This window comes from Lynx canadensis, chromosome D1, assembly GCF_007474595.2.
Source record: "Lynx canadensis isolate LIC74 chromosome D1, mLynCan4.pri.v2, whole genome shotgun sequence".
Classification (NCBI taxonomy): Eukaryota; Metazoa; Chordata; class Mammalia; order Carnivora; family Felidae; genus Lynx; species Lynx canadensis.
Window position 1 is genome coordinate 19,939,718 of NC_044312.2, and position 27,653 is coordinate 19,967,370.

A 27,653-nucleotide genomic window follows, 5' to 3' on the forward strand; every position below is an offset into this window, starting at 1 on the left:
TAAACCTACAGTGACACAGACGGGTGTGTGTTTGAGAGAGAGAGAGGGAGGGAGGGAGAGAGAGTATGCACATGTGCACACACATGAGCAGGAGAGAAGAGCAGAGGGGGGAGAGGGAAGGGGAGAGAATCCCAAGCAGGCTGCACACTCAGGACGGAGCCCGACCCAGGGATCGATTCCAGGACCCTGGGATCATGACCTGAGCTGAAATCAAGAGTTGGATGCTCAGGGCACCTGGGTGGCTCCGTCGGTTAAGCGTCCGACTTCAGCTCGGGTCATGATCTCACGGTCCGTGAGTTTGAGCCCCGCGTCGGGCTCTGTGCTGACAGCTCAGAGCCTGGAGCCTGTTTCCGATTCTCCCTCTCTCTCCCTCTCTCTCTGCCCCTCCCCTATCCATGCTCTATCTCTGTCTCAAAAATAAACATTAAAAAAAAAAAAAAAGAGTTGGATGCTCAACCATCTGAGCTGCGCAGGCGCCCCCTGGGGCATGTGTCTAAATAGCAAATGGATTGTGTAGAAGTACTATAGTTATACTGGATTACCTCTAGAATCTTTTACCAATATTAAGACTGTATCACTTCAGGGGCGCCTGATATCTTGTCATTCCAACATCTGACTAAAGTTGAGAACCTCACTCTCCATCATTCAAATTCACTAAGTGCCAACATTACAAATTCTGCAAGTCAAAGATGATACTGCTCTCTATGTTTTTACGTTTTTATTCATTTTTGAGAGAGAGACAGAACATGGGCAGGGGAGGGGCAGAGAGACAGGGAGACACAGAATCTGAAGCAGGCTCCGGGCTCTGAGCTGTCAGCACAGAGCCCGACACAGGGCTCGAACCCACCAACTGTGACCCGAGCTGAAGTTGGACGCTCAACCGACTGAGCCACCCAGGCACCCCAAAGATGATATCTGTAATAAGTGAGTTACTTGAGCAAAATTGCGAAATATCAGGCTCTGGAATTAGACTATTTGGTGCTTCTACTTACTAGCTGTTGATTCTGGGCAAGTTACTTAACCTCTCTGAGAGATGATAATCAGATCATCTGTTAATAGTTAATAGTTACATACCTGATCAGCTTTAATATATTATAACTGATAGAATATATGCTAAGTGCTTAGGACAGCTACTAGCGCACCATGCACATCCAATGAATATTGTTATTTCTGTTGTTGTTGTCGCTATCTTCAAGTACAGCGTTATTTCACTACGTTAGTATCTCATTTGATATACTCGACATTTGTGGCTACATTCAGTTCAGGTAACTGTTCGAAAACTGGGTCCCCTGAGTATATATCGAACATTTAAAGTACAGGGTGACTGGGTGGCTCAGTCGGTTAAGCGTCCAACTCTTGATCTCAGCTCGGGCCATGATCTCACGGTTCGGGAGTTCGAGCCCCACATCAGGGTCTGTGCTGACAGTGCAGAGCCTGCTTGCGATTGTCTCTCCCTTCTCTCTCTGCCCCTACCGCACTCTTGCTCTCTCTCTCTCAATAAATAACTTTTAAAAGTTTTTTAATAAAAAAAAAAAATAGTTTGACCTCAAAGCACCAATTCTCACATCGTGCCTACAGGAGGAAACGTTATTTATTCCCATTTTCCTTAGGAACAATCCAGGTCCCTGAAGACCGAGATAGATCCTTGAACCGAAAGGAAAACATAGCCCTTCAGGGTCTCTTTCTAGGTTACACGGTTGAGCCTCGTGGCTCTAAGACTAAGAAGAAACTTGTTAACATGCTCTCTCTGTTTTACCCTCTTAGATCTCCTACTCCATCAGTGTAACTGACAAGACGTCCATTCAGAATGCCAAAGAGACTGAAAACGCTGCCATTGATCCTGTAGACAAATGGCATCAAAGAGCCCAACAGTTAAAGGTTACTTGCTAGACTGAATTTTAAATGGGTTTCGAGGGTTACTGCTAAATATCAATAATATCCACCACTGACTTATTACTTACAGGTGTATTCTTTTTTTTTTTTTTAATGTTTATTATTTTTGAGAAAGAGAGTGCGAGTGGGAGAGGCACAGAGAGGGAGACATAGGATCCAAAGCAGGCTCCAGGCTCTGAGCTGTCAGATGCTTAACCGACTGGGCCACCCAGGCACCTCTATTTACAGGTCTATTCTTATGCCTGAGAATAGTTACCCACCATAGGTAAGACTGATTTCTGCCCAGATGGGCAGAATTGCAATTGCTGGGTCGTAGGGTAGTTCTATTTTTAGTTTTTTGAGGAACCTCCATACTGTTTTCCAGAGTGGCTGCACCAGCTTGCATTCCCATCATTTATTTTATTTTTTTTGAGGTTTGTTTATTTTTGGGGGGGAGGGGGGCGGACAGAGAATCCAAAGAGGGCTCTGTGCTGACAGCAGAGAGCCCAATGTGGGGCTTGAACCCACCAACCACAAGATCATGACCTGAGCCGAAGTCAGACACTTAACCGACAGACAGAGCCACCCAGGCGGCCCAGAACTCATTTGTTTATAACCCACTCCTGAAGGAAGATAAAGAGGAGCCAAGTATCTCAAGATCGTTAGACCTAACATGGCAGCAATACGGAGTGGCCCATGGGATGCTTCCAAAGGATTTGTTCATTTCAAAAGGATTTGTTAATTCCCTGCTGCATCCTACACACCAGTCAGGCGTTCAGCATACCAATGCTGCAGGCTGCCTTTCCTTTTCCTCTTCAACTACCCAAATCTAGTGCCTTCTTTCTGGATGGAAGACCATGGAACCCGAGACGTGAACATCTCAAGAAAAAGACACCGGAAACAAGGTCCCGAGACAATTTAAATTTATGTAGCCTCACTTTAAAAATACTGACAACTGATGGTCGTCATAATCATTTTTTTCTTTTTTTGAATTTTTTTAAATGTTTCTTTTTGGGAGGGCGGGGGACAGAGAGAGAGGGAGACGCAGAATCTAAAGCAGGCTCCAGGCTCCCAGCTGTCAGCCCAGAGCCCGATGCGGGGCTCAAACCCACAAACAGCGAGATCATGACCTGAGCTGAAGTCGGATGCTTAACCAACTGAGCCACCCAGACGCCCCATCATCACTATTTTCTATGGAAGCATCCTACTTGTGCCTAAGGTCTCTACTTTAAACCAACTAATCCCTCTTCACTCTACTTTTCCACATAGGTCTTGTCCTGAATCATTCTGTGCTGTCCTGTGAACGTTCCTGGGTATTCCAAATCCCAATTCCATTGTGTATCCAGAACTAGACCCAGTACTTTGCTGACTAGTGTGAGGGAGCACATTCCCAATAGCAGAAGATCCTTTCCCAGGCATGGAACAGGTCACCAATAGAAAGAAATGCAAAGTTCTCCAATTAAGTAAAGCTTCAAAAAAAAAAAAATGAAATAGGAGATTTGCTTTCTTGCCACTCTAAAATAACTCTTGGGGCGCCTGGGTGACTCAGTCATTTAAGCGTCTGACTCCTGACTTCAGCTCAGGTCATGAGCTCACGGATCCTGAGATCAAGCCCCAGATCAGGCTCCATGGTGACATCACGGAGCCTGTTTGGAATTCTCTCTCTGTCCCCCACCCCTACCCCACTCATGTGCATGAGAGCTCTCACTCTCTCAAAAATAAACTTAAAAAAAAAAAATAACTACTGGGACGCCTGGGTGGCTCAGTTGGTTAAGCATCCAGCTCTTGATTTTGGCTCATGATCTCATGGTTCAGGAGAGCTCTCTCCCAAAAATAAACATTTAAAAAATAATGAAATAACTCTTGACTTTCTAGGCAAAGGAAGGACAGGGTATGTAGGATCTTTGACTAGTTAATGTCAGGTTCCTCGTAATCACATCCTAAGTAACTTCCCACCTTTCCAAAGACCTATTATTTTGGTTTGGGCTCCAACACTGTCAAGACTTCTTGACGTCTTTTGTTCATCTGAACACAGAACCCTCCCTTCCTGATGCTATAAATTAGAGCCAGTTAATACGTGTGCTCTAAGTTTTCTTACTAGTATCCGATGGAATTTCTAACCCAAGTTCAAAGTATTTGTGTTTCATTGTTAATAAACACAACAGACACTTCTCAACGTCAGAGCTGACCCTGGAGCCCAGGCACAACCCTCAGGACGCCAGGGTCGATCGGGGACACTAAGGACAAGAACAGCTTTTGTTTTAAAGCAGATGAACCTTTGGTTAAGACGACCATGCATCCTCCTCTCTGCTTATGGCATAGCAACAGGAAAGCCGCCAAAGAGAAACAGCCAGACGCTGCCTTTTGCGGGGTTGGGGGCAAACTACCCTTGGATGGCACGGTATGAACAAACGTTAATAACGAAGCGCGGATCTTACTAAGAAATCATCCTCCCAGCGTGAGGCATCAGGATTCCCCGACGCAAACGCTGTTCCAATGGACAAGGGTGTGTGTGGGCCAGGGAACCCTAGTGCCATTAAGCCGTTATTCTGAGTGCATGTGGCATGGACCGGTTGTGAGTGTTGGTAACAAAAGAACCCCGTTGAGAGCAGGATAAAATAGAGGATTTCAGCGCTGATGGAGATTAAATAGCCTGAGAATGGCTTTGTATATTACCTTGAGGGAACTCAGGTCTTGTGACCTAAAAAGTGACACCTGGCACCTCAATTGTAGGGAAATAAATCTTCAGGAAACCACACAGCTCAAGTAGCCTGCTCACAAGGTGAGAGAAATCACAGCAAACCCGTAAATGTCTTCCCTTCTGGGGACTGAAATGCCATCTCTGGGCACTTACGCTCACGTGAATAGCGGATTTAACACTCGAGACAACTGAAGTTTCCTCAAATGAGGAGTCCTCTGCCTTGTTGACAAAGCCCCCTATGAAGAGTACTACTGTAATCTGAATCGTCAGCAGCAAAGGTGGGACATGATTAAAACCAAGTGGTAACCCAAGATTTTGGGTCTGGGACCCCAGAGAAAGAATTCTTGGTAGCTTCCCCCCCCCCCCTTTGTCGGTGGGAATGAGGAGGGAGGGCTAGGATGGCAGCAGAAAGAATTCCTGTTCGCTTATTTTTCTAGCAATTAAAAGGCTGGACAAGTTTCTTTTTAATTGTTTATTTATTTTGAGAGAGGAAGAGAGCCGGAGATAGAGTGTGAGCCAGGGAGGGGCAGAGAGAGAGGGACGATCCCAAGCAGGCTCCTCACTATCAGCACAGAGCCCCACGCAGGGCTCGATCTCACTCGCGACTGTGAGATCATGACCTGAGCTGAAATCACGAGTCAGACGCTTAACCGACCGAGCCACCCAGGCGCCCCAGAACAGATACTCTTCTATATGACACTATCAGCATCAATAAATATTTAGAGATCACAGCAAAGGGGATTTTTCTTTTTTGCCTTCATAAACAGGGATGACAGGCATGAAAAGAGCCACCGTGTTTCATTAACACACTGATATGACTGTAAAATAGCCGTTTTCTTCTGGGTCCACTTTAAGGAAGGATGCTCTTGGATTATCTATTTGCAGAGCCTCTGTACCCACATTTCTCCCGTGCAGCTCCATATACCACATGGAAGGAAAACTGTTTTTCTTTAATGTTTATTTTTGAGAGGGGATAGGCAGAGGGTGTGGGGGGGGGGGGGAGACACAGAATCCGAAGCAGGCTCCAGGCTCTGAGCGGTCAGCACCGAGCCCGATGCAGGGCTCAAACTCATGAACCACGAGATCACAACCTGAGCCGAAGTCAGATGCTTAACCAACTGAGCCACCCAGGTGCCCCTTTCTTAACTGAAATACAAAAAAAAAAAAAAAAAAAAAAAAAAGGAAGTTTTTCTTTTTTCGAGTACCAAAGGTAAAAATGTAAAGTTTAGACGAGCTAATCAGAGGCTGGCCAATCCTCCAGAAAGTTCAAATTCTGAGGAGAACATAGTCTAAATTTCAGATAAGCCATTCTCACTTAAAAATCTGACAATGCAAAGTAATATTGTATATTACTGTGTTAAATTTAACTGTCTCGACCTAATCATTATAAGGAGACTTCATTAGAAATAGAATGCCATTTATTATTAGAGAACAGGATGTCCTAGTAATTCTACCAGAAAAGTGAAAAGAAAGTTGAACTCGCTGCAATAATTTAATCATTGTTCATAGCAAGCTTAAACAATTTGAGCAAAAAAAAAAAAAAAAAAAAAAAAAGGTGTTCCCCCCCCTCGAGTGATCCAGGTAACTTGGATTTTTCAATTAACATTGCATAGATACAGGCCATAGAGATTTTTTAGTAGGTGTTCAGAAAGGAAAAAATATGGCACAGGTATATTCCACACTGATGCATATGGTCTTTACTATTTTTACTAAGCATTTAATCATTCTTTTCCAAAGGCCTCTTAACTCTGCTAGTTTTTCACAAAGTAATGAGTGCTTTATTCCTTGGAAAAGATTTCTAAATGGCTTAGCACAATATAGTTACATAGTGTATCTATTATACCAGGAGTACATTTTGTTGTTACAAGACTTTGAAAAGCATAAAGACCTTTCTGAAATTGAAATATTTCCCCCAGATGTTTGATTGCCTAAGTACAGGCTATATTAAGGAACTGAAGCAAAACAACCCTTGTGGTTTCACGGATGTCCTATCACAGTGCAGACTCTTTTATAATCCTCTGAATAAAATCTAATTTGTTTCATCTGGTGAAGAGGTCATTTCTAGCTTCTGACCCATATGAGTAAGAAGATCTGATCATCTAAATGGTATCTCCTATTAGATTTGTACCTGGTTGGTAAGCAGATCACTGATGTCCCTTCTGGTTAAGATGTTTAAAAATATTCGTCTTGGTTAGAATAAACTTGCATATTTTGGTATAGATTTGCACCTTCTTTGTAATGCAGCCCTGTAGAGGTAAAGCCCCTTCCCCTCCCCACCCTGTGGTGATACATCGTTTTACATTTGAAGTCAAAGACTAGTCCTGAATATAAAGCGCATTCTAAGCTCTCTTCTTCTTTCTAGAAAATTCATAATCTGAAATTGCCAAGAGGAATTACTCAATCACTCTCATATCCTGAAATTAGGAAAGGTTCCCCCCTCCCCCCATTCATAATCTCCTTTTGATTCTGGGGTCACTTTCCAGAAGTCTTAACCGGCAATTTGGAAAATACTAATATAAATTGTGAAGCATGCTGATCATTTAGCTTTACGTTAACCAAAGGTCTCTTTTTAGAATCACCAAGAACACTGGTCTCAATGTGAAAGTGCAAAATCAAACAACCTACTGAGACGTCAATCTTCTGAAACCACCAACGGTCAGCAGCCTTCCAGAAAACCAGCCAAGCGCCGCATCCGGAAACAGCATCAACGCCAGCGTGGCCTGAAGTCTTTGGTGACTGAGGAGCTGGCTGTCTGTCAGGGAAACCAGGATAGCACTCCCAGACAGCAACCAAACGAGAATAAGCCCACTGATCCTTCAATAAAGCACGAAACAACTGTAATTACGAATGCCCCGAATGATGATTTACAAGACTCAAGTGCACTTAGGAGCCGGGATCCCAAAGTAACCTCCAACAAACTTGGCCCAGCACAGCAGGCTTCTGATAAGGCATCGTATAACAACTCTACTGGGTATCAGTCAGTGACGGATGTTCACAAACAAGAGGACACGAAGGCCAAGACGAGAAAAGACCGTCACACCAGCAGCCACACATCCACACTCTTTCCAATGTGGGCTTGAACCACCTAAACGAGCTTAGTAAGAGACAAGTGCCCCTGAGCCAGAAAGGCTCACAGTCTGTTCCTACAGTAAATGTTAATGGATCAACCACAAATAAGAAGCAACCCAAGCAGATTTACACAGAGACGAAATATAAGAACTTAGAAATATTATGGTAAGAATTCCCTTTTCCCAACTTTTTCCTAGAGGAGCTATGAGAGACCACTGGAGACAGGAGAAGGCGTGGGTCATGGGGACGGTCAAGGGAGAGGAAAACATCGCCTAGCAATGTCCTTGGCTCTGATTTCTGCCTCACATAGCCCACTTTCGAGGTATTTCTTTTCTTCTTCCCAGTCTCCTCTACTTTTCCCACTATAGTTAAGCCAGAGATTGGAGGGATGGGAGGAGAGAGAAGGACCCGGTGGGGGGGGGGGGGGGAATCAGTATATTTTGAGGGTTACAAGTAATGTTTGGAGGAAACTGTCTCCAACATGGTTATCCTAAGGAAATATAGGTATGCCCCCAAATACCATCATTTACCAAAATGACAACAATAATCCAACAATAAGGAAATGTTTAGGTAAATGATGGTATTTAATGTCACGCAACCATTAAAAAACTTTGGTTATAAAGAAGCACTTCTAGGGGCGCCTGGGTGGCTCAGACGGTTAAGGGTCCAACTTCGGCTCAGGTCATGATCTTGCAGTTTGTGGGTTCGAGCCCCACCTCGGGCTCTGTGCTGACAGGTCAGAGCCCTGGAGCCTGCTTCGGATTCTGTCTCTCCCTCTCTGTCTGCCCCTCCCCCCGCTCGTGCTCTTTCTCAAAAATAAACATTAAAAAAACCTACTTTAAAGAAATACTTCTATAAAAAGCAAACAGTAAGGTGCAAATTTACACCTAAGGAGTAGGAGCTCTACTATGCAGAAATAGGCACCAACGAGGAAAAACGCATCAAAATGTCCATAGCCGTTATTTCTGGCAAGAGAAATTGGACTTATTTTTAATGTCCTGTGCATACTTTCTGAATCTGAATTGTTCAAGTTCCCTGCGGTGTAGATGTATTGCTTCCATCGTCAGACCAAAAAAAAAAAAGTTATTTTTAAACTCACATCAGGGGACGTGTGCCGATGTCATTCAATCGAATGTGTATATTACACACCAGATATGCACTAAATCCAGTGCTAAAATGCTATATAGAAGGTTCAAAAGTAGTGTGATGCCTGGGTGCCTTCAAGGAGCTTACTTTCAAAGTAGGTAGACAATTTTGCATGTCTGAAGTAAGAAGACATCTCAGTGCTTCTCCTGGAGGTATGGAACAGTCAATAAAATTCAGAACTGGCTTCCTAGAAGAGATCGTGATAGGTAGCAGGCATCCCTGTCTTTTTTCCTGACTTTAGAGGGAGCGCTTCTAACATTCATACCATTAAAAATATTTAACTTTTGCTAGACAGGGAGGGGAGACAGGAAATGTCTCCTATTCCTGTTGCCAAGAGCTTTTATCACAAATGGATACTTAATTTTATCAAAGACTTGTCCTGCATCAATTGAAAATTTTTCTCTTTAAATCCTTTAAGGTAGTTAATTAACAGATTTCCTTTTTTTTAAGTTATTTCTATTTTTATCGGAGAGAGACAAAGAGAGCATGAGTAGGGGAGGGGCAGAGACAGAGAGAGGCTCTGTGTCTGGTCAGCATGGGGCTTGAACCCACAAAACCACAAGATCATGACCTGAGCCAAAATCAGGAGTCGGTCACTCAACTGACTGAGCCACCGAAGGTGCCCCTATTAATAGATTTCCTAATGTGACATCATCCTTTTATTCCTAGGATTAACCTAACTTCTCACATTGTATTTTTAATATGTTGCTTAATTTTTTAACACTATTTAGGATTTAACATTCACATGCGTGAAGTGAGGTTGGCTTAAAATTTTCCTATCTGCCACTAGCCTTATCTGAATGGGTTATCAAGACTATACCAAACTTATAAAACTAGTTGCAGAGTATTCCCCCTTTCTCCATCCTCTAGACACTTGATATACAATTGGAATTCTCTATTACTTGAAGTTTCATAGAATTTTCCTATAAAACCATTTAGATCACATGTATTTTTTGTTTGGCTTTGTTCGGTTTGTGGGCAGATTTTCAACTTTAATCTACTTATGTTTACTGTAGTAATCATATTTGGATTTATTTCTATCATCGTAATTTGTCCTATCACCCTGTTTCTATCCTTTGTGTGTGTGTGTCTGTGTCTTTTATTGAATAGAATTGTTACTTTTTCCCCTGATTTGGAAATACGCTTTGTCTATTTTGAGTATAGTTGACGCACAATGTTAGTTTCAGCTGCACAACTAGTGATCTGACAAATTTATACGTTATGCTACGTTCACAAGTGTAACTGCCCTCTGTCCCATCACATTGCTATTACAGTATCATTGACTGTATTCCTTATGCAATGACTTTTACTCCTGTGACTTATGCATTCCATAACTGGAAGCCTTGTATCTCCCTCTCTCCATCACCCACTTTGCCCAACGCCCTACCTCCTACCCTCCGGCAACTGTCAGTTTGTTCTCTGTATTTACAGGACTGATTCTGCTTTTTAGAGTTTATAGATTTCATTTATGAGTGGAATCCTATGGTATTTGACTCAGACTTCATTCACTTAGCATAATACCCTCTAGATTCACCCAACTTAGGTTTTTGAAAAACTTACTTAGCCAGGCAAAATATTTCTGTTCTCTTCCAGAGCATATTCAGAATCGCTGGATTGTTTTAATCCAATCGCCCTTTGAGTCACGCATCATCCTCCAGCATCTTTTGTAGTTCCTAGGTCTCCAAAAGTTAAGGCTTCTTGTAGAGAGTGTTTTAAATTTAACTGTTTATTAATGTCTCTGCCTCACCATTTTTCTTCCATTTGACTCTTTCTTCCTGAGGTAGATCTTTTGGAAAGGTTTTCAGCAAGGGTAGGTCACTGCTAAATCTACCTGAAGGACCTTTACTGTCTATCTTGAATTATAGTTCAACCTGGTAAAGAGCTGGAAAACATTTTCCTATCTCCTGGTTTCTGTTTCTTTGAAAAGTTTTTGTCAATATGATTATCATTCCTTTGTTTTTCTCTTTTAAGGCTTCCCCTTTGTTTTCGGTATTCTGAGGTTTCCCTGTGTTAGGTCTCGATATGAAGTGGTTTTTTTTTTAATTTTTTTTTTTAACGTTTATTTATTTTTGAGACAGAGAGAGACAGAGCATGAGCGGGGGAGGGTCAGAAAGAAAGGGAGACACAGAATCTGAAACAGGCTCCAGGCTCTGAGCACTCAGCCCAGAGCCCGACGTGGGGCTCGAACTCCCGGACTGCAAGATCGTGACCTTAGCCGAAGTCGGACGCTTAACCGACTGAGCCACCCAGGCGCCCCTCGATATGAAGTTTTTAATCCTGCTTGTGATTCCTAAATCTGAGGATTCATCGCTTTCATAAATTCCATAAAAACTACCATCCATTTCCCCTTTGATTATTATGTACTATTTCCTATGAATATTTCCTGTCTCAGGAAATAGTTACTGTTTTCCCTCCGGGAACACCAAATACATGCATACTAGATTCTGTTATTCTCGACTCTGGGTCTCTTTAACGGTTTCTTATTTCATCTTTTATCTGTGCTTGAGAAATTTCCTCCCACCAGTTTCCCAATGCACTAACTTTCTTCAGCTGAGTCTAGTATGCACTTTAATCAAAATTTAGTAAATTTCAATAGTGGTATTTTTCATGTCTAGAATTTTTATTCGGTTCTGATTAAAACCTTTTTTCTTTTTTTTTTTTTTCCCAAAATCGGTTTCTCAGGGTTTTGATTTCTTCTCTCAGGTCTTTAAAATCTTGGGGCGCCTGGGTGGCTTGGTTGGTTAAGTGTCCGACTTCGGCTCAGATCATGATCTCACAGTCCGTGAGTTCGAGCCCCATGTCGGGCTCTGTGCTGACAGCTCAGAGCCTGGGGCCTGTTTTGGATTCTGTGTCTCCCTCTCTGACCCTCCCCTGTTCATGCTCTGCCTCTCTCTGTCTCAAAAAATAAATAAACGTTAAAAAAAATTTTTTTTTTAAATAAAATCTTTAAACATGCTTCAGAATGCTATCTAGGGGCTCCTGGGTGGCTCAGTGAGTTGAGAATAAAAATCCTGGGGTCATAGGATCCAGCCCTGTGTCAGGCTCCTGAAGCCTGCTTAAGATCCTCTCTCTCCAGGGTGCCTGCCCAGCTCAGTCGAGTAAGGGTCTGACTTCGGTTCAGGTCATGATCTCACCTTTTGTGAGTTTGTGCCCCACATCGGGCTCTCTGCTGTCAGTGCACAGAGCCTGCTTTGGATCCTATGTCCCCCTCTCTGTCTCTGACTCTCCCCCACTCATACGTGTTCTTTCAGAAATAAAGATTAATATTTAAAAAAAGACTCTCTGTTGGGATGAGCACTGGGTGTTGTACGGAAACCAATTTGACAATATTTAAAAAGAAATAATTAAGAAATTAAATTTAAAAAAAAGATTCTCTCCCCCTCTGCCCCCTTCCCAGCTCACTCTCTAAGACATAAAAATTTTTTTAAATGTTAAAATTCTATTATCAGAAGTTCGTAGAAATCCATCACTGTTTCTTGTGCGTGTGCGCCTGTGGACTCTTCTACTTAGTGGATTATTTCCTCATATATTCTAGGATTTGGGATTGTGAATGTATGCTTGGCTATCTTGTCCAAAGACACGTAGGCAGGCTAGAGAAGGAGGTTATCCCTCCAGAGAATTTTTTTTTTTAATGTTTATGAGAGAGAGAGAGAGAATGAGAGTGGGGAAGGGACAAAGCGAAAGAGAGGGAGACACAGAATCCGAAGCAGGCTCCAGTCTTCGAGCTGCCAGCACAGAGCCCGACGCGGGGCTCGAACTCAGAAACTGTGAGATCATAACCGGAGGTGAAGCCGGACACTCACCAACTGAGCCACCCAGGCGCCCCAGAGAACTTTTATATTTGGTTCTGCCAGATACAACAGGGAGAGCCCTCTTCTAGGATCATTTTTATGTTAATTTTTTTGGTGCTGGAATCCACACTTGTGTGGGGAAGGTAAATTTGAACCCCAAACGCTGTCCCGTGGAAATTCACAAGGAATTTTTTCTCCACTTGAGAGCTTAGATCAAGACAAACAGGCTTGCTTTGCAGATTCTCAAGGCTGGTGACTTTCACTAACCCAACTTTTTCTTGAAGACGTAGCTCTCCAAGGCCTGTATGCGGGCGTCTCCCTTGATTCCCCATGCCACACGGGGCCAAGATTTCACATATCCTACACCAGCGTTAAGTGTTAACACTCAAGCCCAGGGGCGCCTGGGGGGCTCAGTCGGTTGAGCGTCCAACTTCCGCTCAGGTCATGATCTCACAGCTCGCGACTTGGAGCCCCGCATCAGGCTCTGTGCTGATAGCTTGGAGCCTGGAGCCTGCTTCCCATTCTGTGCCTCCCTCTCTCTGCCCCAACCCACTCGCATCCTGTCTCTCTCTCAAAAATAAACATTAAAAAAAAAAACAAAACTCAAGCCCATAGGTGCAAAACTCCCACCAAGAAAGCCATAGCTTTAGCTTATCCAAAATCTGCTTTACTTTTAGTTCCTTTTTTTGTGTGTGGTCTTGAAGTTTCCCTGTCTCTCTTATAAATTCTACTATGTATTCACTAAAAAGATGTTTGTTCCAATTTAACCCAACATTTCCAGGCATTTTATAGTGGGAAGGTCTTTGACGTTTCCAAGGGGCGTTTGTTGTTTTTGTTTTTTCGATTTCGAATTCACTAAATGCAAGTCCTCAAACAAGAGCTAAACTACCCTAAAGAAAAACTAGGAGGATTTTAAGAGGTTAATGTATTTATGCAAAGATTCAGCTGAAGGTCATGAGTTTGATTTGGAGAGCGATGAATACCTCAAGTTCAAAAAGACTTTTCTGCTAAACGTCCTATATACCCAGGTATCATTAACAGATTTGTGGGTTGTGTTTTTTTTTTTTTTTCTCCCCATTCAGGAAATTCCATTCTCCCTCTGACAGCCAGCCTGTCAGAGCTTCTCCGGACTCCCAGCTCGCTCAGATCATGGAGCACCATCAGCAGGCCTTAAAGCAGCTGACGGAGGTGCAGCCTAACGAAGGGGCCTCGCCCAGCGTCACATTTCCACCTATCTTGTCCAGGGTAGAAAGCGAATCCCAACTCAGCGCGGAGACAAGCCAAAGAAACCAAGTGAAAGTGGGTCGGAGCAACTCCGAAGGCTATCTGTTTCAGCTGGAAAAAGGAAAAAAGCACAGGAAAAGCAGCAGCACCAAGGTAATAAAAGCATTTTTACCAAATAACCTTTCAATTCTGGTAACACGGGTGGGCATGGCCATTCCCTTACGCCCAGCCCCGAAACAGGTCCTTCCCGGTGGGCCCAAGTCCTGAGGCGTTTCCTGATCTCATCCGTCCCTGGCTGCCGCCTGAGATGTCCCTACTTTGTGCCTCATCTCTGGGAAGGGTGCACCTTCGCGGAGAAGCGAGAGTCCTCCTTCTAGCCCCAGGTTAGACGTCACACGCTTGGGTTCCTCACACCCCATTTCAACCCCTAGCCTAGGCTGAGTCTCTCCACACGTGCTCGTATTTGAAAAGAGGAGACAAAGTCGGGCGGAGGGAGTCTGTCACTGCATTCTACCCGCTCCATCCCACTGTCCCTCCACCCCGGGGAACAATTCTTGTCCTAATCCCCCCCCCCAGCTCCTGCACCCCAAGACCCAGGACCAACCAGTGACTGGGCTTCCCTCAGCAACACTGGCTCATCTCTTCTGAGTTCTTTGTAAGAGTCACCATTATGAGCACCTTTGCTCCATTTAAATCTTTCGCATCCAGTCTGTAGAGATAAATAAGCGGAAAAGGGGCAGAGGGGGAATTCCTAGTGGAGTCTTTCCAGGAGGACCTGAAGGAACGTTGAAGGAGTCTTTTTATGTCCTGTGCGTTTCTCCACTGTTGCAAGTAATAAAAACCCCTCAGGAAAGTCACTGGCTTCGAATGTCAAGTGGTCAGGAAACAACTGGAAAGTGCATTCCGGTTTACAGGGCAACAGGGCAAGACCCAGTGGGAAGCAATATGGGAATGTGGTGACTGGGTTCCCCAGGAATAGACTCTGAAGTGGAGATTCCTTGCAAGAGGCTTACTGAGGAGTGCTTCTAGAACCACCCCTGTAAGGGGGTGGGGGGTGGGGGGACAGGGCTGGCTGAGGGAGAGTGTGTGCCCATGATACAGGGGCGGCAAGAAGCCTCCGAGAGGCCCAAAGGGACTCTGAAGTTGGGATGGCCCTTTAAAGGTACAGGACCCACATGGACCCGCCATTGGCTACTGACTGTCCCTGGGGAAGGGCTGTAACTTTGGGTACCACAGCGCCATCTGGCTGAGGGCAGTTCTTAGGGAGGGACCCAACTGTGAGCCACAGCAGACAGCACTCCCAGCAAGTGGGGGAATGAGTGCCTCGGTCTAGAGGGACCCTCCCTAGAAGGCAGTTTAGGGCATCAAACCTTAGCTCAGTTCCACATAGGTGTCGAATTCCTATTAGGAACAGTGGTAGGTGCCAGGGTGTAAAGAAAATGAGCCACGGCCCCTCCTCGTGTAGACACACATGAAAATGGCTTCAGTATAATGTTGCACATAAAAAAAAAAGAAAGGAAAGAAAAGAAAAAAGAGGTATGTGTGGGCTGCACTGAGGAGCACCAAGGAGTTTGGGGGGAGGGTGGCGGGGTTAAGCAGGGCTTCGGAGGATAATTCTGAGCCAAGTTTTATTTTCTTCTCGGGTTCGTTTATTTTGAGAGGGACAGAGGGACAGAGGGACGAGGGAGAGAGAATCCCATCCACACTGCAAGCACAGAGCCCGACGTGAGGCTCGAACTCACAAACCGGGAGATCGTGACCCTGAGCTGAAACCAAGAGTCGGATGCTTCACCGACTGGTTAAGTGCCACCCAAGCTCCCCCGAGCCGAGTTTCAGATGATCAACAGTGAATAAGAAAAGACAGAGAGCATTCCAAGCAAAGGGACCGGCCTGAGCAGCTATTATGCAGCTGGAGACACCGCGATGCATGCTGGGAACTGCCAGCACGTCAGTGTTGCTGTCCCCGAAACAGGGAGCACGGGGTGTGGACGGAAGCAGGTGGAGCAGTAGGTAGGGGCCAGGTCTCACAGGAGCCTGCTTATCATATGGAGAAGGACTTTATGCATATTTAAGAGAAGAAAAGAAAGATCCGCTTGGGGCAAAGACGTCAGCGGTTGATGGGTAGGAAACAGCCCAGCCAGCTCCTTACAGCTGCCACCTTGGAGGCCTGTCTACCTCAGGACTCTAGCCCCCCTCATAACCCTGGCGTCCCTGCCTCAGCTCCCTCGCGCACCCCCACCCCGCGGCTCCTTGGACTCCTTGTTCTGACCCTACTCCCTCTTAGCCTCGGTTCTGCAGGGGGTCCCTAATCCCTGCCCAGGCCATGGGAACCACAATCAGTGGCTTGGAGCTGGGAAAAGCCCCAGTCTCCCTGTAAATAAGGAGCAGCGTGTTTCTGGGATCCCAAGGTCCTTCTTTTTCTACAGAAACATCATTACGTGGTAGTTAGCTTCTGCGGTAGGATTAGCGCTGTTCTCAAGTCCTCCGTAAATAGAAGGGGTCTTGCAGGCCAGACTAGGAAGGCAGACGCCACGCAGGCTATTATGTCTAAACAGAAATCCATTCAGAGCTTTGGAACCAGCACATTCTCAGGGTGAGGAGGGCCTGCTGACTCGAGGGTTGATAGGTTACCAACGGCCTGAGCCATAGCTCCAACACACTCCTCAGAAGAGGATCTTCTGCGTTAGGTTTCTTGCCAACTAGGGGTTGTTGTTAAAAATGCAAGCTTTTAGGGGCGCCTGGGTGGCGCAGTCGGTTAAGCGTCTGACTTCAGCCAGGTCACGATCTCGCGGTCCGTGAGTTCGAGCCCCGCGTCGGGCTCTGGGCTGATGGCTCGGAGCCTGGAGCCTGTTTCCGATTCTGTGTCTCCCTCTCTCTCTGCCCCTCCCCTGTTCATGCTCTGTCTCTCTCTGTCCCAAAAATAAATAAAAATGTTGAAAAAAAAAATTTAAAAAATGCAAGCTTTTAGGGACACCCGGGTGGCTCTGTTGGTTAAGCATCTGGCTCTTGGTTTCAGCTCAGGTCATGAGCTCACAGTTCCTGGGTTCAAGTGCCGTGTTGGGCTCTGTGGTGAGTGTGGACCCTGCTTGAGAATCTCTCTCTCTCCTCTCTCTCTCTCTCTCTCTCTCTCTCTCTCTCTCTGCCCCTCTCCCATTTGCATGCATGCGCTCTCAAAATAATTTGTTTTTAAATGCAAGCTTTAAACACAGTTCTTATTTTTTAGAGAGAGAAAGAGCATGAGGTGGGGGGAGGGGCGGAGGTGGAGGGAGAAAGAGATTTTCAAGCAAGGTCTACACTCTCCACAGAGCCCAATGCAGGGCTCAATCCCATGATCCTGGAATCCTGACCTGAGCTGAAATCAAGAGTCAGATGCTCAACTGACTGAGCCACCCAGGCGCCCCTGGACTCCGTTCTTAGTGAGCAGGGTTAAGTGGAAGTCAGACTCAGCCATTCCCAATTTCTCAGCTCTCTTAATACCGGTGTCCCTTGGGCAAGTCAGTAAGTCACCTGAGCCCGTTTCCTCACATGCACAATCAGAAATCATTCCTTCTTTTTGCAGATTCCGTGTGATAATTACATGAAACAATGTATTAAACCTTAGCTTAGGGGCATCCGGGTGGCTCAGTCGGTTGAGTGTCAGACTCTTGGTTTTGGCCCAGGTCACGATCTCACGATTTGTGAGTTCAAGCCCCGCATCAGGCTCTGCTCCGACAGACAGAAGCCTGCTTGGGATTCTCTCCCTGCCCCTCCCCTGCTCACGCACGCTCTCTCAAAAATAAACTTTAAAATCTGGAAAAAAAAAAAAAAAAAAAAAAAAACACCTTATCTCCGTCCCTAGTGAGGACTAGACCATCAAATCAATTAGTTGCCTTTTCCTTCTTCCTTCTCTCAGTAACCTAAATTCAGGTCTTACAGAGGAGAGGGGGAGGAGAGTACCTCTGTGACAGTGTGTGTCCCCAGAAGTCTGAGAGCATGGGAGGGTAGGGAAGAGGAAGGAAAAAGAACTTTCAGTTACTGCCGCCCAAACCCTCTTTCCAAGTCAGAGAAGCCCTTCCCTTCCTGCTTTCTTTCAGGAATGTTACCATCCACCCGTATCCATTTTCTCGCTCCAACACCTTCAACCTACATCTGACAAATGCACAGAAGCGCCCTTTGTCCTTTAAGCTACTCCAGAAGCTCAAATGATTTCGAACAGAGCTATTTGTATAGGACAGCAGGTAGCCGGGGCACCAGACGGGGGGAATCATTATCCGGGTCATGCCCATTTGCTAGTCACAGCAAACCTTGTGGTTTCCAAGGGAATCGACTCGAAGCACATTAAAAATGTGAGGATTTGTAAAGCCAACGGGCCCACGCACCGTTCCCCTTCCCCTGGCAGTTCTGAGGGGACTGACTGATGAACACGAAGCATCGTCCGTGCTGTTAAAGCCAGACGTCAGGCAGCAAGAGACTGACGCAGCGCCCGGGACGACAAACAGCATAAAAGTATCTATCTCAACCCACCACAAAAACCACTGCTTACAGGGTTCTCCCGCAGCCGAGCTGCAGTAATTAACTCGTGTGTTTGTTGTCACAGACAATCTGGGTATTGCTGCTTGACTGCTTCTAAGGAGAGGTTTATTTGGATTAAATTTCGCAACCACAGAGCAAATTCCCTTCGCTTGCTGTTCTCTCCAGTATCTGAGGCATTGTTTTTCATGGTCCCGCTTTTGAGTAGCCTTCCCCTGCTTATACGTCTGAGGAATGTTCTGGAGAAAAGCCCTGCCGTGTCCCCCACAGCAGGGTACAGCGTTTCAGAGTTGAAACAGGTCCTCGCCAGACAGTCAAGGTCATTTTCAATTCGCGCACGCTTCGCCCCAAGTTTACAAGAAAACATCACTCTTCTAGCTTGTGAAGGGTGATTAATTACCGGCAGAAATATGCCATCAGGACAGTCCCGTGCCATCTTCTGCTAAAGGGGCCATCAACAGTGAACAGCAGTTCAGACGGGTGGGTCTGGTCTTTGCCATCATCAGGCAGGGCCAGTGATGGCTGAGGTCAGCTTGGGCACATCTTAGGCAAAGACTAGCTGCGAACCCCATCAGGGGCGTATTGAGAACAGGACTGTATTCCCCCCCACCCACCCCGTGTTTGGAGACCTAACAGGGCTATCATTGTTGATTTAATTTTCAGGGTGTGGAGGGGGGGGGATGCTATTGTGACCTTTTAGTCTTGTAACAGCCAAGGAGAACTAAATCAAAGTAAATTCTGAGGATTATTTTACTATAAAAGCCTTTTGAAGAGACAGAAAGCAGATTAGTCGTTGCCTAGTGCTGGAGGTGGGGGGCCGGGGTGGGGGGTGGGGGGCGGGGGAGGAGCGGCTGCTAATGGGTACAACTTCAAATGGGGGAGTTCTGTGGTATGCAAAGTCAATTTCAGTAAAGCTGTTAGGAAGATTTCTGATGGAAAGAGATCAAATGGAATTACAGCACTGAGCGGCAATCAAGATTACTTGAGGCAAACTTAAGCAAATCTAGGATTTTTCATCGCCAGTCACCCAGAGCAAACTTCGTTACGAAGCATGCTCTCTCCCCCTTGAGAAAGGTCTCTGGCTAGAGGCAGCCCGATCCCGGAAAAGGAGTTTGGAGCATTTGGATTCCCCCTCCCCTCCGGGCCACACTCTTTACTCTGTAAATAGGTAATGCTAGTCCCTCCGTGTTCTGTTTTTCAAGGACAGCCAAGATGTAGATTCTGGTTATTCGAGGGGATAGTAAAAACTGGGGGAACCCGGGAGCAGGGAGCTATCATTCACGCTTCACAATGTATCTTTTTTTTTTTTTTTTTTTAAGAATATAGAGTTTCATCTTGTCATAGAATTACTTTTTTTTTTTTTTAATTTTTTTTCAACGTTTATTTATTTTTGGGGACAGAGAGAGACAGAGCATGAACGGGGGAGGGGCAGAGAGAGAGGGAGACACAGAATCGGAAACAGGCTCCAGGCTCCGAGCCATCAGCCCAGAGCCTGACGCGGGGCTCGAACTCACGGACCGCGAGATCGTGACCTGGCTGAAGTCGGACGCTTAACCGACTGCGCCACCCAGGCGCCCCCACAATGTATCTTTTTAGGGAGTCCGTGCAATGATTACAGTTAAGCTGCTTCACATTAAGTTTGTGATTTCTGGACACACTGATCATTTCTCATCCGTTTTGGACAAATTGGATTTAGGACTTGGATAGGAGCGAGGTTCTCTCCGTTTTCATTTCTGGTTTACTCTGGCAAATGGTAATTTCAGCGATTGCAAAACAACAGGTCAGATGATAAAGAACAAGTTTGCGACTGCCACGTAGAAGATACGAGGGTTCATTCACCTAGTAATTAGCAGAGATTTTTAAATGTGATCACACACAGTGCAGTCAAGGCTTGCACAAAAAGGCCATTGTTACACATTGCTAATGAAGTGTTCATGAAGGACCTTAAAGGTGTTCATGATTTTGCCTCAATAATTCCACTTCTGTTAACTGATCTCAAAGCAATTCTCACAGTAGCCCACAAACAACGCTCACTGCCAGGACATCTTAAATGGCCGACATTTAGAGGAATAGCTAAATAATGCAACTATAACCAGAAGACAGAATGTTATGTATGGAAGTCACTTTTGGAAACCAATGACGGGGAAATGCAGTATAATGCTACAACGCTTAGTGAAGGGGCCCCTGGGTGGCTCAGTCAGTTAAGCATCCAGCTCTTGATTTCCACTCAGGTCATGATCTCGTGGTTGTGAGTTTGAGCCCCACTTGGGGCTCTGTGCTGATCGAGGAGCAGGCTTAGGATTCTTGCTCTCTCCCTCTGCCCCTCTCTCCAACTCACGCATGTGTGTGCTCTCTCACTCTCAAAAAAAAAAAAAAAAATGCTTAGTGAAAATATCTAATTTGTAGCACTTGACAATTTTACCCAAGCATGAACAGATAAATATCAAGGGCAAGAAGCAACTAGAATGGTTTTGCCAGGTGATCGTTTTTCTTCAAGGGGATTTCGGATTTTGACGAGCCTTTAACGAACACCATTTTCTCTCCATAGTTTAATATTTTTAAACCATTTTTAGCCCAACAACTTCTTCCGAAAAAAGGAACCTTCTCTCTCCTTTTAGAGTTAGATATGCCCAAAGAGTTTCGACTGTAAGTTTTGAACATTCTAATCAGGGAAATTGGGTTTGCAGAACTCGATCCTTGAAGCGTAGAAATGTTGCCTACGAGTCACAAGATTCTGGCTCTCTGAAGCACCAAGACGTTAGAAATGTTGCTTTCACCTCCAAGTCACAGAATTACGATTTACCGTACCTTCAAAAAGATGGGCTCCTTCTCACATATGATTAACCCACAGGTAGAGAGCCACACAGCTCACAACACCAGAACCAGTTATTTGTATGGTTCTCTTGTTCCCTTCCCGACCCAAGATTGCTGTTCCGGATCCAAGAACCATATCCGCATTCAAGGCGAGAAAACAGAAAAAGAGAGGGGCCGAGCCAGCCCAGATAAAAGCTTCCTAAGATACAAGCTTTCCCCCGGCCAACTTTCATTTATACCGCACGGGCCAGAGCTCAGTGCTTCGGATCTGCAGAACAGAGTACCTGGCTCGAAGATTCTATAGTGGGGAAAGGCAATGGAGAAACTAACTAACTGGGGCCAGCTGTGGGTAGTCTGGCCAATAGCCCAGTGGGAGGAGAACACATTCTTGTAACAGTTGATACAAAGGATACCGAAGTTCCCATCAAGGAATGATACGCAGTAACTGTATCCAACCTAAGATTTTTTTTTTTTTTTTAAGTCTCTGGACGCTCTCTGCCAAATTCTGTCTGAAGAACTTATTAGATGTACTGCTTATCTTAGGCCTTATCGTAATTTACGAGAGCTTTCGAGATTTAGAGAAACACTGAGCTTTGTACCACGTGCAGATGAAACAGGGCAGAGCTGTCGCCTCTTGAGGATGGCTGTTCTTTCTCCAGCTGAAGCGTTGACGTAGATCTGTCTGAACGGAACTACTGTCGTCCAAACTAGCTCTTTGGGATGGTCCTTTCCTACCCTGCTCAAGGAAGGAAACCAAATGAACTCACAAATTCAAAAAAAAAAAAAAAAAAGAGGGAGGGGTGCGGGGAGACTTGGTATCTCCACAAGGTCATCTGCCCCAAGCAGCAAGTCAGTTTTAACACTGAAAGCAGCAGTCAGGGGAATATCATCATCTAATCTACAGTCTGGAGAGCATTAGTGTTTTCCCGGCCTATTATTTTGCTCAAATGTCGTCATCATGTTACTGTCCCTTTAAATATGCAATACCACTATGAAGGTCATATAAAATTACACCCTTCAAAATATCCAAAAATCACAATGAATGAAAGGAGTTTCTCAGTAGATCTTGCCTAGACTCTAACCCTTAGAAATTTACTATCTTGGGGCGTCTGGGTGTCTCAGTCGGTTAAGCATCCGACTTCAGCTCACGTCATGATCTCCCGGCTTGTGAGTTCGAACCCCGCGTTGGATTCTGTGCTGCCAGCGGGAGCCTGCTTCAGATTCTGTCTCCATCTCTCTCTGCCCCTCCCCCACTGGTTCGTTTTCTCGGTCTCGCTCAAATATAAATAAACATTAAAAGATAAAAAATGTACTGTCTTTTGAATGTTATGACATCATCAGGGCACTCCTCTTTTTGAAGCAATGCTTACCTGATTTAGATGGCCTCTTCCCAGGAAATCATTTGGTTTGGTCATTGTAGGAGATCAGACATAACAGTAATAGCAGATGTTGTTCAAAAGGTTAATAACAAAACACCAGTTCGTTCACTCGAAAATGTTTATTTGTAATTCTCAGAATTCCAGCTTTGTTGTTGTTGCAGAAGTCGGAGAAGTCACTGCCGAGAGCCGACCAGCTACAAATTACCCAAGAAGCTACAAATTATCAAGAGCTACCCTTAACGTGGAAGAACTATCAGGAACTGCGGCCACGCTCTCCCAGCTGTCCACACGGACCTCCGTTCTTCCCTCTCCTGTGTGGCTAGGACAGCTGGGCGGGGGTGGGGGGGACACACAGTTCCTTAATAGAAACTGTCTCTTTGTATCTGTAGAGTGCCAAGCTGAAAGGTTATCAGAAAAGAGACGTGAAGCTTGGAGGCCTTGGACCTGACCTTGAGTCCATCAGAGACAAAGTGAGTGTGACGTACGTACAGCATTCTGTAGGCTTGGGTTTGCCGACCTGCCTTTTAGCAGAACCGCACAGACCCGTGCCCCGGAACCAAGTCCTCATCCAAATGTCTCCCTCTGAGTAGACTCTTCTGAAATAGCATTGGTAATAGAGACCCGGATACGCCTTTTACCATAAAAATTACCCAGCCAATGATGTTTTATGTATCCACCTTTTAGTTAGGTTTGAGGGCCCGCACAGAAGAGGGCCATGTGCACATGAAAAGAGATGCGTGTGTTAGACGGTCATTGGTCTTTCCCAATAGAGTGATCTTGGTAATTTCAAAGAGTGGCTACAGAGAAGACGCTTAGGATAAGAGTTCCCCAACCCATGAAAAGTGCATCCACTTTAGTTCCTTTCCTCTAGTGAAAGGAGATCTTCATTTAATGTGTTTTAACTGCGGTTGCACTCAGGGCATGAAAAGAGAGTATAGTTCAAAGTTGGAAGCCAAAATGAAAATAAATTGGGTAAATGCAACAAAGAAAGAGCTGAATGTGATTTAGCCCCTGTTAAGGGAACACTGGGTGTGCTACTGCGGTGATGTCCCGCCCCCTCCGAGAGAGACTGTTTCTAGGAGAAACATTAACTTAACCATCTCACCGCCGTTGCCTTACACATGGTAACCCCGTTTCCCCTGGTGCCTCCCAGACGCTACCATACGCCCAGCCGGCTAAAACGAGTGCTGTTTTTAAAAGGAGAGAACGGGGAGATCTAGCAGGGCCTGTGCACGGTCGTAACTTTGTTTCTCCGAACAGATGCAGAAATTAATCCAAAAAAAGGAATACGCCAGACAAGTTCAGGAGTATAACACGAAGACGCTATCCCTCCTGCCGAAACCACAAACAGCAAAAACCAAAAGTAAATCGGCCATCCCTCGGCAGAAGGTAAGAAATTCTCAGCAAGGCCGTTAGCTTTGCAATTAGAGTGAAAAGGAAACCTTTGTTACCTCTTAAGTTCCCCCACCTTTTTGGGGTTTTTTTTGTTTTTTGGTTTTTTTTTTTTTTTTTTTTTTTGGAACACAGGGATGTTTAGCTACTGCTGTTCCTGCAGCTGTCCATCCTTCACAGATACTGATATTGATTGATACAGACAGTGATACAAATAACACGTACACACATATGATGCTGTAAGATTAGCCTGAAGTTCGTCATGGTCTTTAGCCCTCCATGGTTTCCTCCAAGTACAGTATTTCAAATTCGTCACCCACCCACAAACCGAATAGTAAGGCCGGCAGACATGAAGAGATACTCGACATCACTCCTCATCACGGAAATGCAAATCAAAACCCCGATGAGATCACCTTACACCTGTCAGAAAGGTTAGAATCAAACAGACAAGAAATAACAAGCGTTGGTGAGCCTTCGGAGAAAAAGGAACCCTCATGCACTGCTGGTGGGAATGTCAGGTCATACGGTGACTGTGGAAACCAGGATGGAGACCCCTCAGAAAGCTAGAAACAGAAACACCGTATGATCCAATAGTTCCACTACTCATTATTGACCCAAAGAAAACAAAAGCACTGATTCGAAAAGATACATGCACACGTACGTTTATTGCAATATTTGCCGTAGCCGAGATACGGGAGCAACCCCAGTGTCCCTCTATAGAAGAATGGAGAAAGAAGATGGGGCGTATTAAAGAAGGATAAAATGGGGCCACTTATGCCAATGTGGATAGGCCTAGAGGGTATTATGCTAAGTGAGATAAGTCAGACTGAGAAAGAAACACAATTTCACTCCTATGTGGAACCTAAAAACCAAATGAACAAGCAACAAGCAGAATCCAACCCATAAATACAGAGAACAAATCGATGGTCGCCAGAAGGGAGGTGGTGAGGGCGAGGGGCAAAATGGGTGAAGGGGAATGGCAGGTACAAGCCTCCGGTTATGGAAGGAAATCATGGAGACGAAAGGCACGGCCCTGGGATTATAGTCAACGATACTGTCATGGCCTGCGTGGTGACAGATGGTAACTACACTTGTGGGGAGCACAGCCTAACCTACGGATTTGTCAAATCACTATGCTGCACACCGGAAACGAATGCAATATTCTGTCAACTCGGCTCAAAACTTTAAAACCGTTTTCACTGGATAGTAGGGGGATTTCTTAGGAGAAACCAGCAATCCTGATAGAATCCTATCAATTTCCTTCGCTAGCATTAAATTTTAAGAAATTAGAGTCGTCGTGTCATTTAGGAGTAGGTATGTCAAAGAAAAGTCCTTCACAATGGGGCGCCTGGGTGGCGCAGTCGGTTAAGCGTCCGACTTCAGCCAGGTCACGATCTCGTGGTCTGTGAGTTCGAGCCCCGCGTCAGGCTCTGGGCTGATGGCTCAGAGCCTGGAGGCTGTTTCCGATTCTGTGTCTCCCTCTCTCTCTGCCCCTCCCCCATTCATGCTCTGTCTCTCTCTGTCCCAAAAATAAATAAACGTTGAAAAAAAAAATTTTTAAAAAAAAAAAAAAAGAAAAGTCCTTCACTGTTTTTTCAATTTCATTCCCCTACATTGTTCCCAAGGGACCGTAATATATAGGTTTCTCTAGCCACAAAAAAAATATTTCATAAAATACAGAATGTTCTCCGTCTCAGAGGTCATCCAGCTGGAAGTCAGGATGTGAATGAAGTACATTCGGGGAAACACCGAGCCTTGCAGGGCAAAGTCTCTGTCTCCGTCCCAGTAAGAACATGGGACCCTTTGCATGAGGGACAAGTGACCCTTTGGTGCTTTTAGGAATTTGTACTTCATGTTCTCTCTCACAGACCATCATATTTTCTCTTTATTGCCTTTCTTCCTCGGACCTTGAAGACCTCAGCCCACTCGACTGAGTTTCCATGGTGCCATTTTTTCTTTTCTCTCCAATCCATTATTTTTTCATGAAGAGAGTCAAGGCAACAAGTCTGTAATTAGAAATTCCTACAGAAATCACCTACACATACGGAGGAGTCTGGAGGTCCCCCCCCCACGACCTAAATATACTATTCCCATTTCAGCTATCAAGAAACGCTCATTAAAATATAAAATTGATATAAAGGCAGGTTTAGAAATCTATTTCGTGATCTCATTTTTATTGTAGTGCCTTTCGGAACGGACGTCAGTGAAGGAAAAAAAAAAAAAAAAGTCTTTTTCCAGTCTCCGGGTTTCTATAGATAATATGCTAAAGAACAGAATAATTCCCAACCTCTGATAAATAGTTGCTAGAGTTCAAAGAGCCTAGGAATAAGGAAGAGTTGGATGTAATAATGGAGGCTCATCGACGACAGTGAGATCTTTGGTCTCAAGCTGTAACAAATCCACTTCGAACGGTAAAGTCCGTCTCTCCTCAATAGAAGTTTGGTTTTAAGAAGACGGCCAGAAGCTAAGTAGAGCCCACACGTGAGAAATCTACTTTCAAACACTCGAATAAAACTCCGTTTTACAACGAAAACACCCAAAGGCACAAATCTGTGTGTCATCTCTCGGCTCTTTTCCACAGCACACGGTTACGCGGCTATTTGGTGGACACTGTGTGTTGTTTCACATGATTTGCATACCCCATTCTCTCTCCATTCCCACCCACATCTCAGTAGGTTATTGTGGCCGGAGGCTCCATTCATATGGCTAATAAGCATTTCCTAAGACTCCACATCATTAAAGGAACCCGGGGCTCACTTCCCATCTCAAATAACATTTTATCTTTATGCTTTTAGGCTTTGGAATATGCTAAGACCATCCCCAAACCCAAACCTTCCAATCTGACTGATCGAGCATCGAAGGAGAAGAAAAATCCAACCTATGCTCGAAAGGAAGACACTCTGCCTGAAATCTCCCTGCTGGAAATACTGCAGAATAGACACGAAAGGGAAAAACAGGCTGTGGCCGCTTTCAAAGCCCTTCACATTGTGTAGACAACACATGTATCAGAGACCAAAAATGCCCGGGGACTGGACACGGAGGAAGAGGGCCAACCAACCTCCCTGCATGGGGAGGGAGGACCCAATGTCCTCCAGCTGCGGTCCATGTTCGCTTTGTGCAGAATTTAAAATATGGAGCCGTACCACATCACGGTGCCACATTTTAGGTTCTACAAAGAATGTTTTCTTCATTATTTATTTTCAAATCAGAATTCTGAACTCATTCCATTTGAATAAGAACTAGGGAATAAAGGCTTTTAGTTGTAGATTGGATTTTTTGCTTCCTTAAACAATCTCTACCCATCCTTGCATAAATGAAAACCTTGAAGTTGCCCAGTAATAAATGTATCTACTATGCTGCTCTCTTACCCTCCAGATAAGAAAAAGGTATGAATGCTTCAGTTTCAACTAAAATGAACTTAAACTGGACTAACTAACTGCCAGTACATCAGAAGTCTTTCCGGGGCGCCTGGGTGGCTCAGTTGGTGAAACGTCCAACTTCGGCTCAGTTCAGCTCTCGCGGTTCGTGGGCTCAAGCCCCGCGTCGGGCTCTGTGCCGACAGCTGGGAGCCTGGATGGAGTCTGCTTCAGATTCTCTGTCTCCCTCTCTCTCTGCCCCTCCCCTGCTCATGCTCTGTCTCTGTCTCAAAAATAAATACAAACGTTAAAAAAAAAAAAAAAAGAACTATTTCCAAAATAGTTCTAAACTAAGTTAAAATAAACAAAATCTCTAAATTTAGTAAAGGTTTGTATATAA

The 27,653-nt window shown here is 45.0% G+C and overlaps 1 protein-coding gene across 1 annotated transcript in view; it reads left to right on the forward strand.

Annotated features, from left to right (window-relative positions):
* Positions 1–27,349, forward strand: part of JHY (junctional cadherin complex regulator) — a 61,645-nt gene extending 34,296 nt beyond the window's left edge. Inside the window, 7 exon segments of the mRNA XM_030332966.1 lie at positions 1,765–1,878; positions 7,147–7,570; positions 7,573–7,807; positions 13,662–13,956; positions 22,895–22,975; positions 23,766–23,894; positions 26,693–27,349. Of these exon segments, the coding sequence (XP_030188826.1) occupies positions 1,765–1,878; positions 7,147–7,570; positions 7,573–7,807; positions 13,662–13,956; positions 22,895–22,975; positions 23,766–23,894; positions 26,693–26,890 (1,476 nt within the window). The 3' untranslated portion in view covers positions 26,891–27,349.
* Positions 27,350–27,653: the final 304 nt, after the last annotated feature.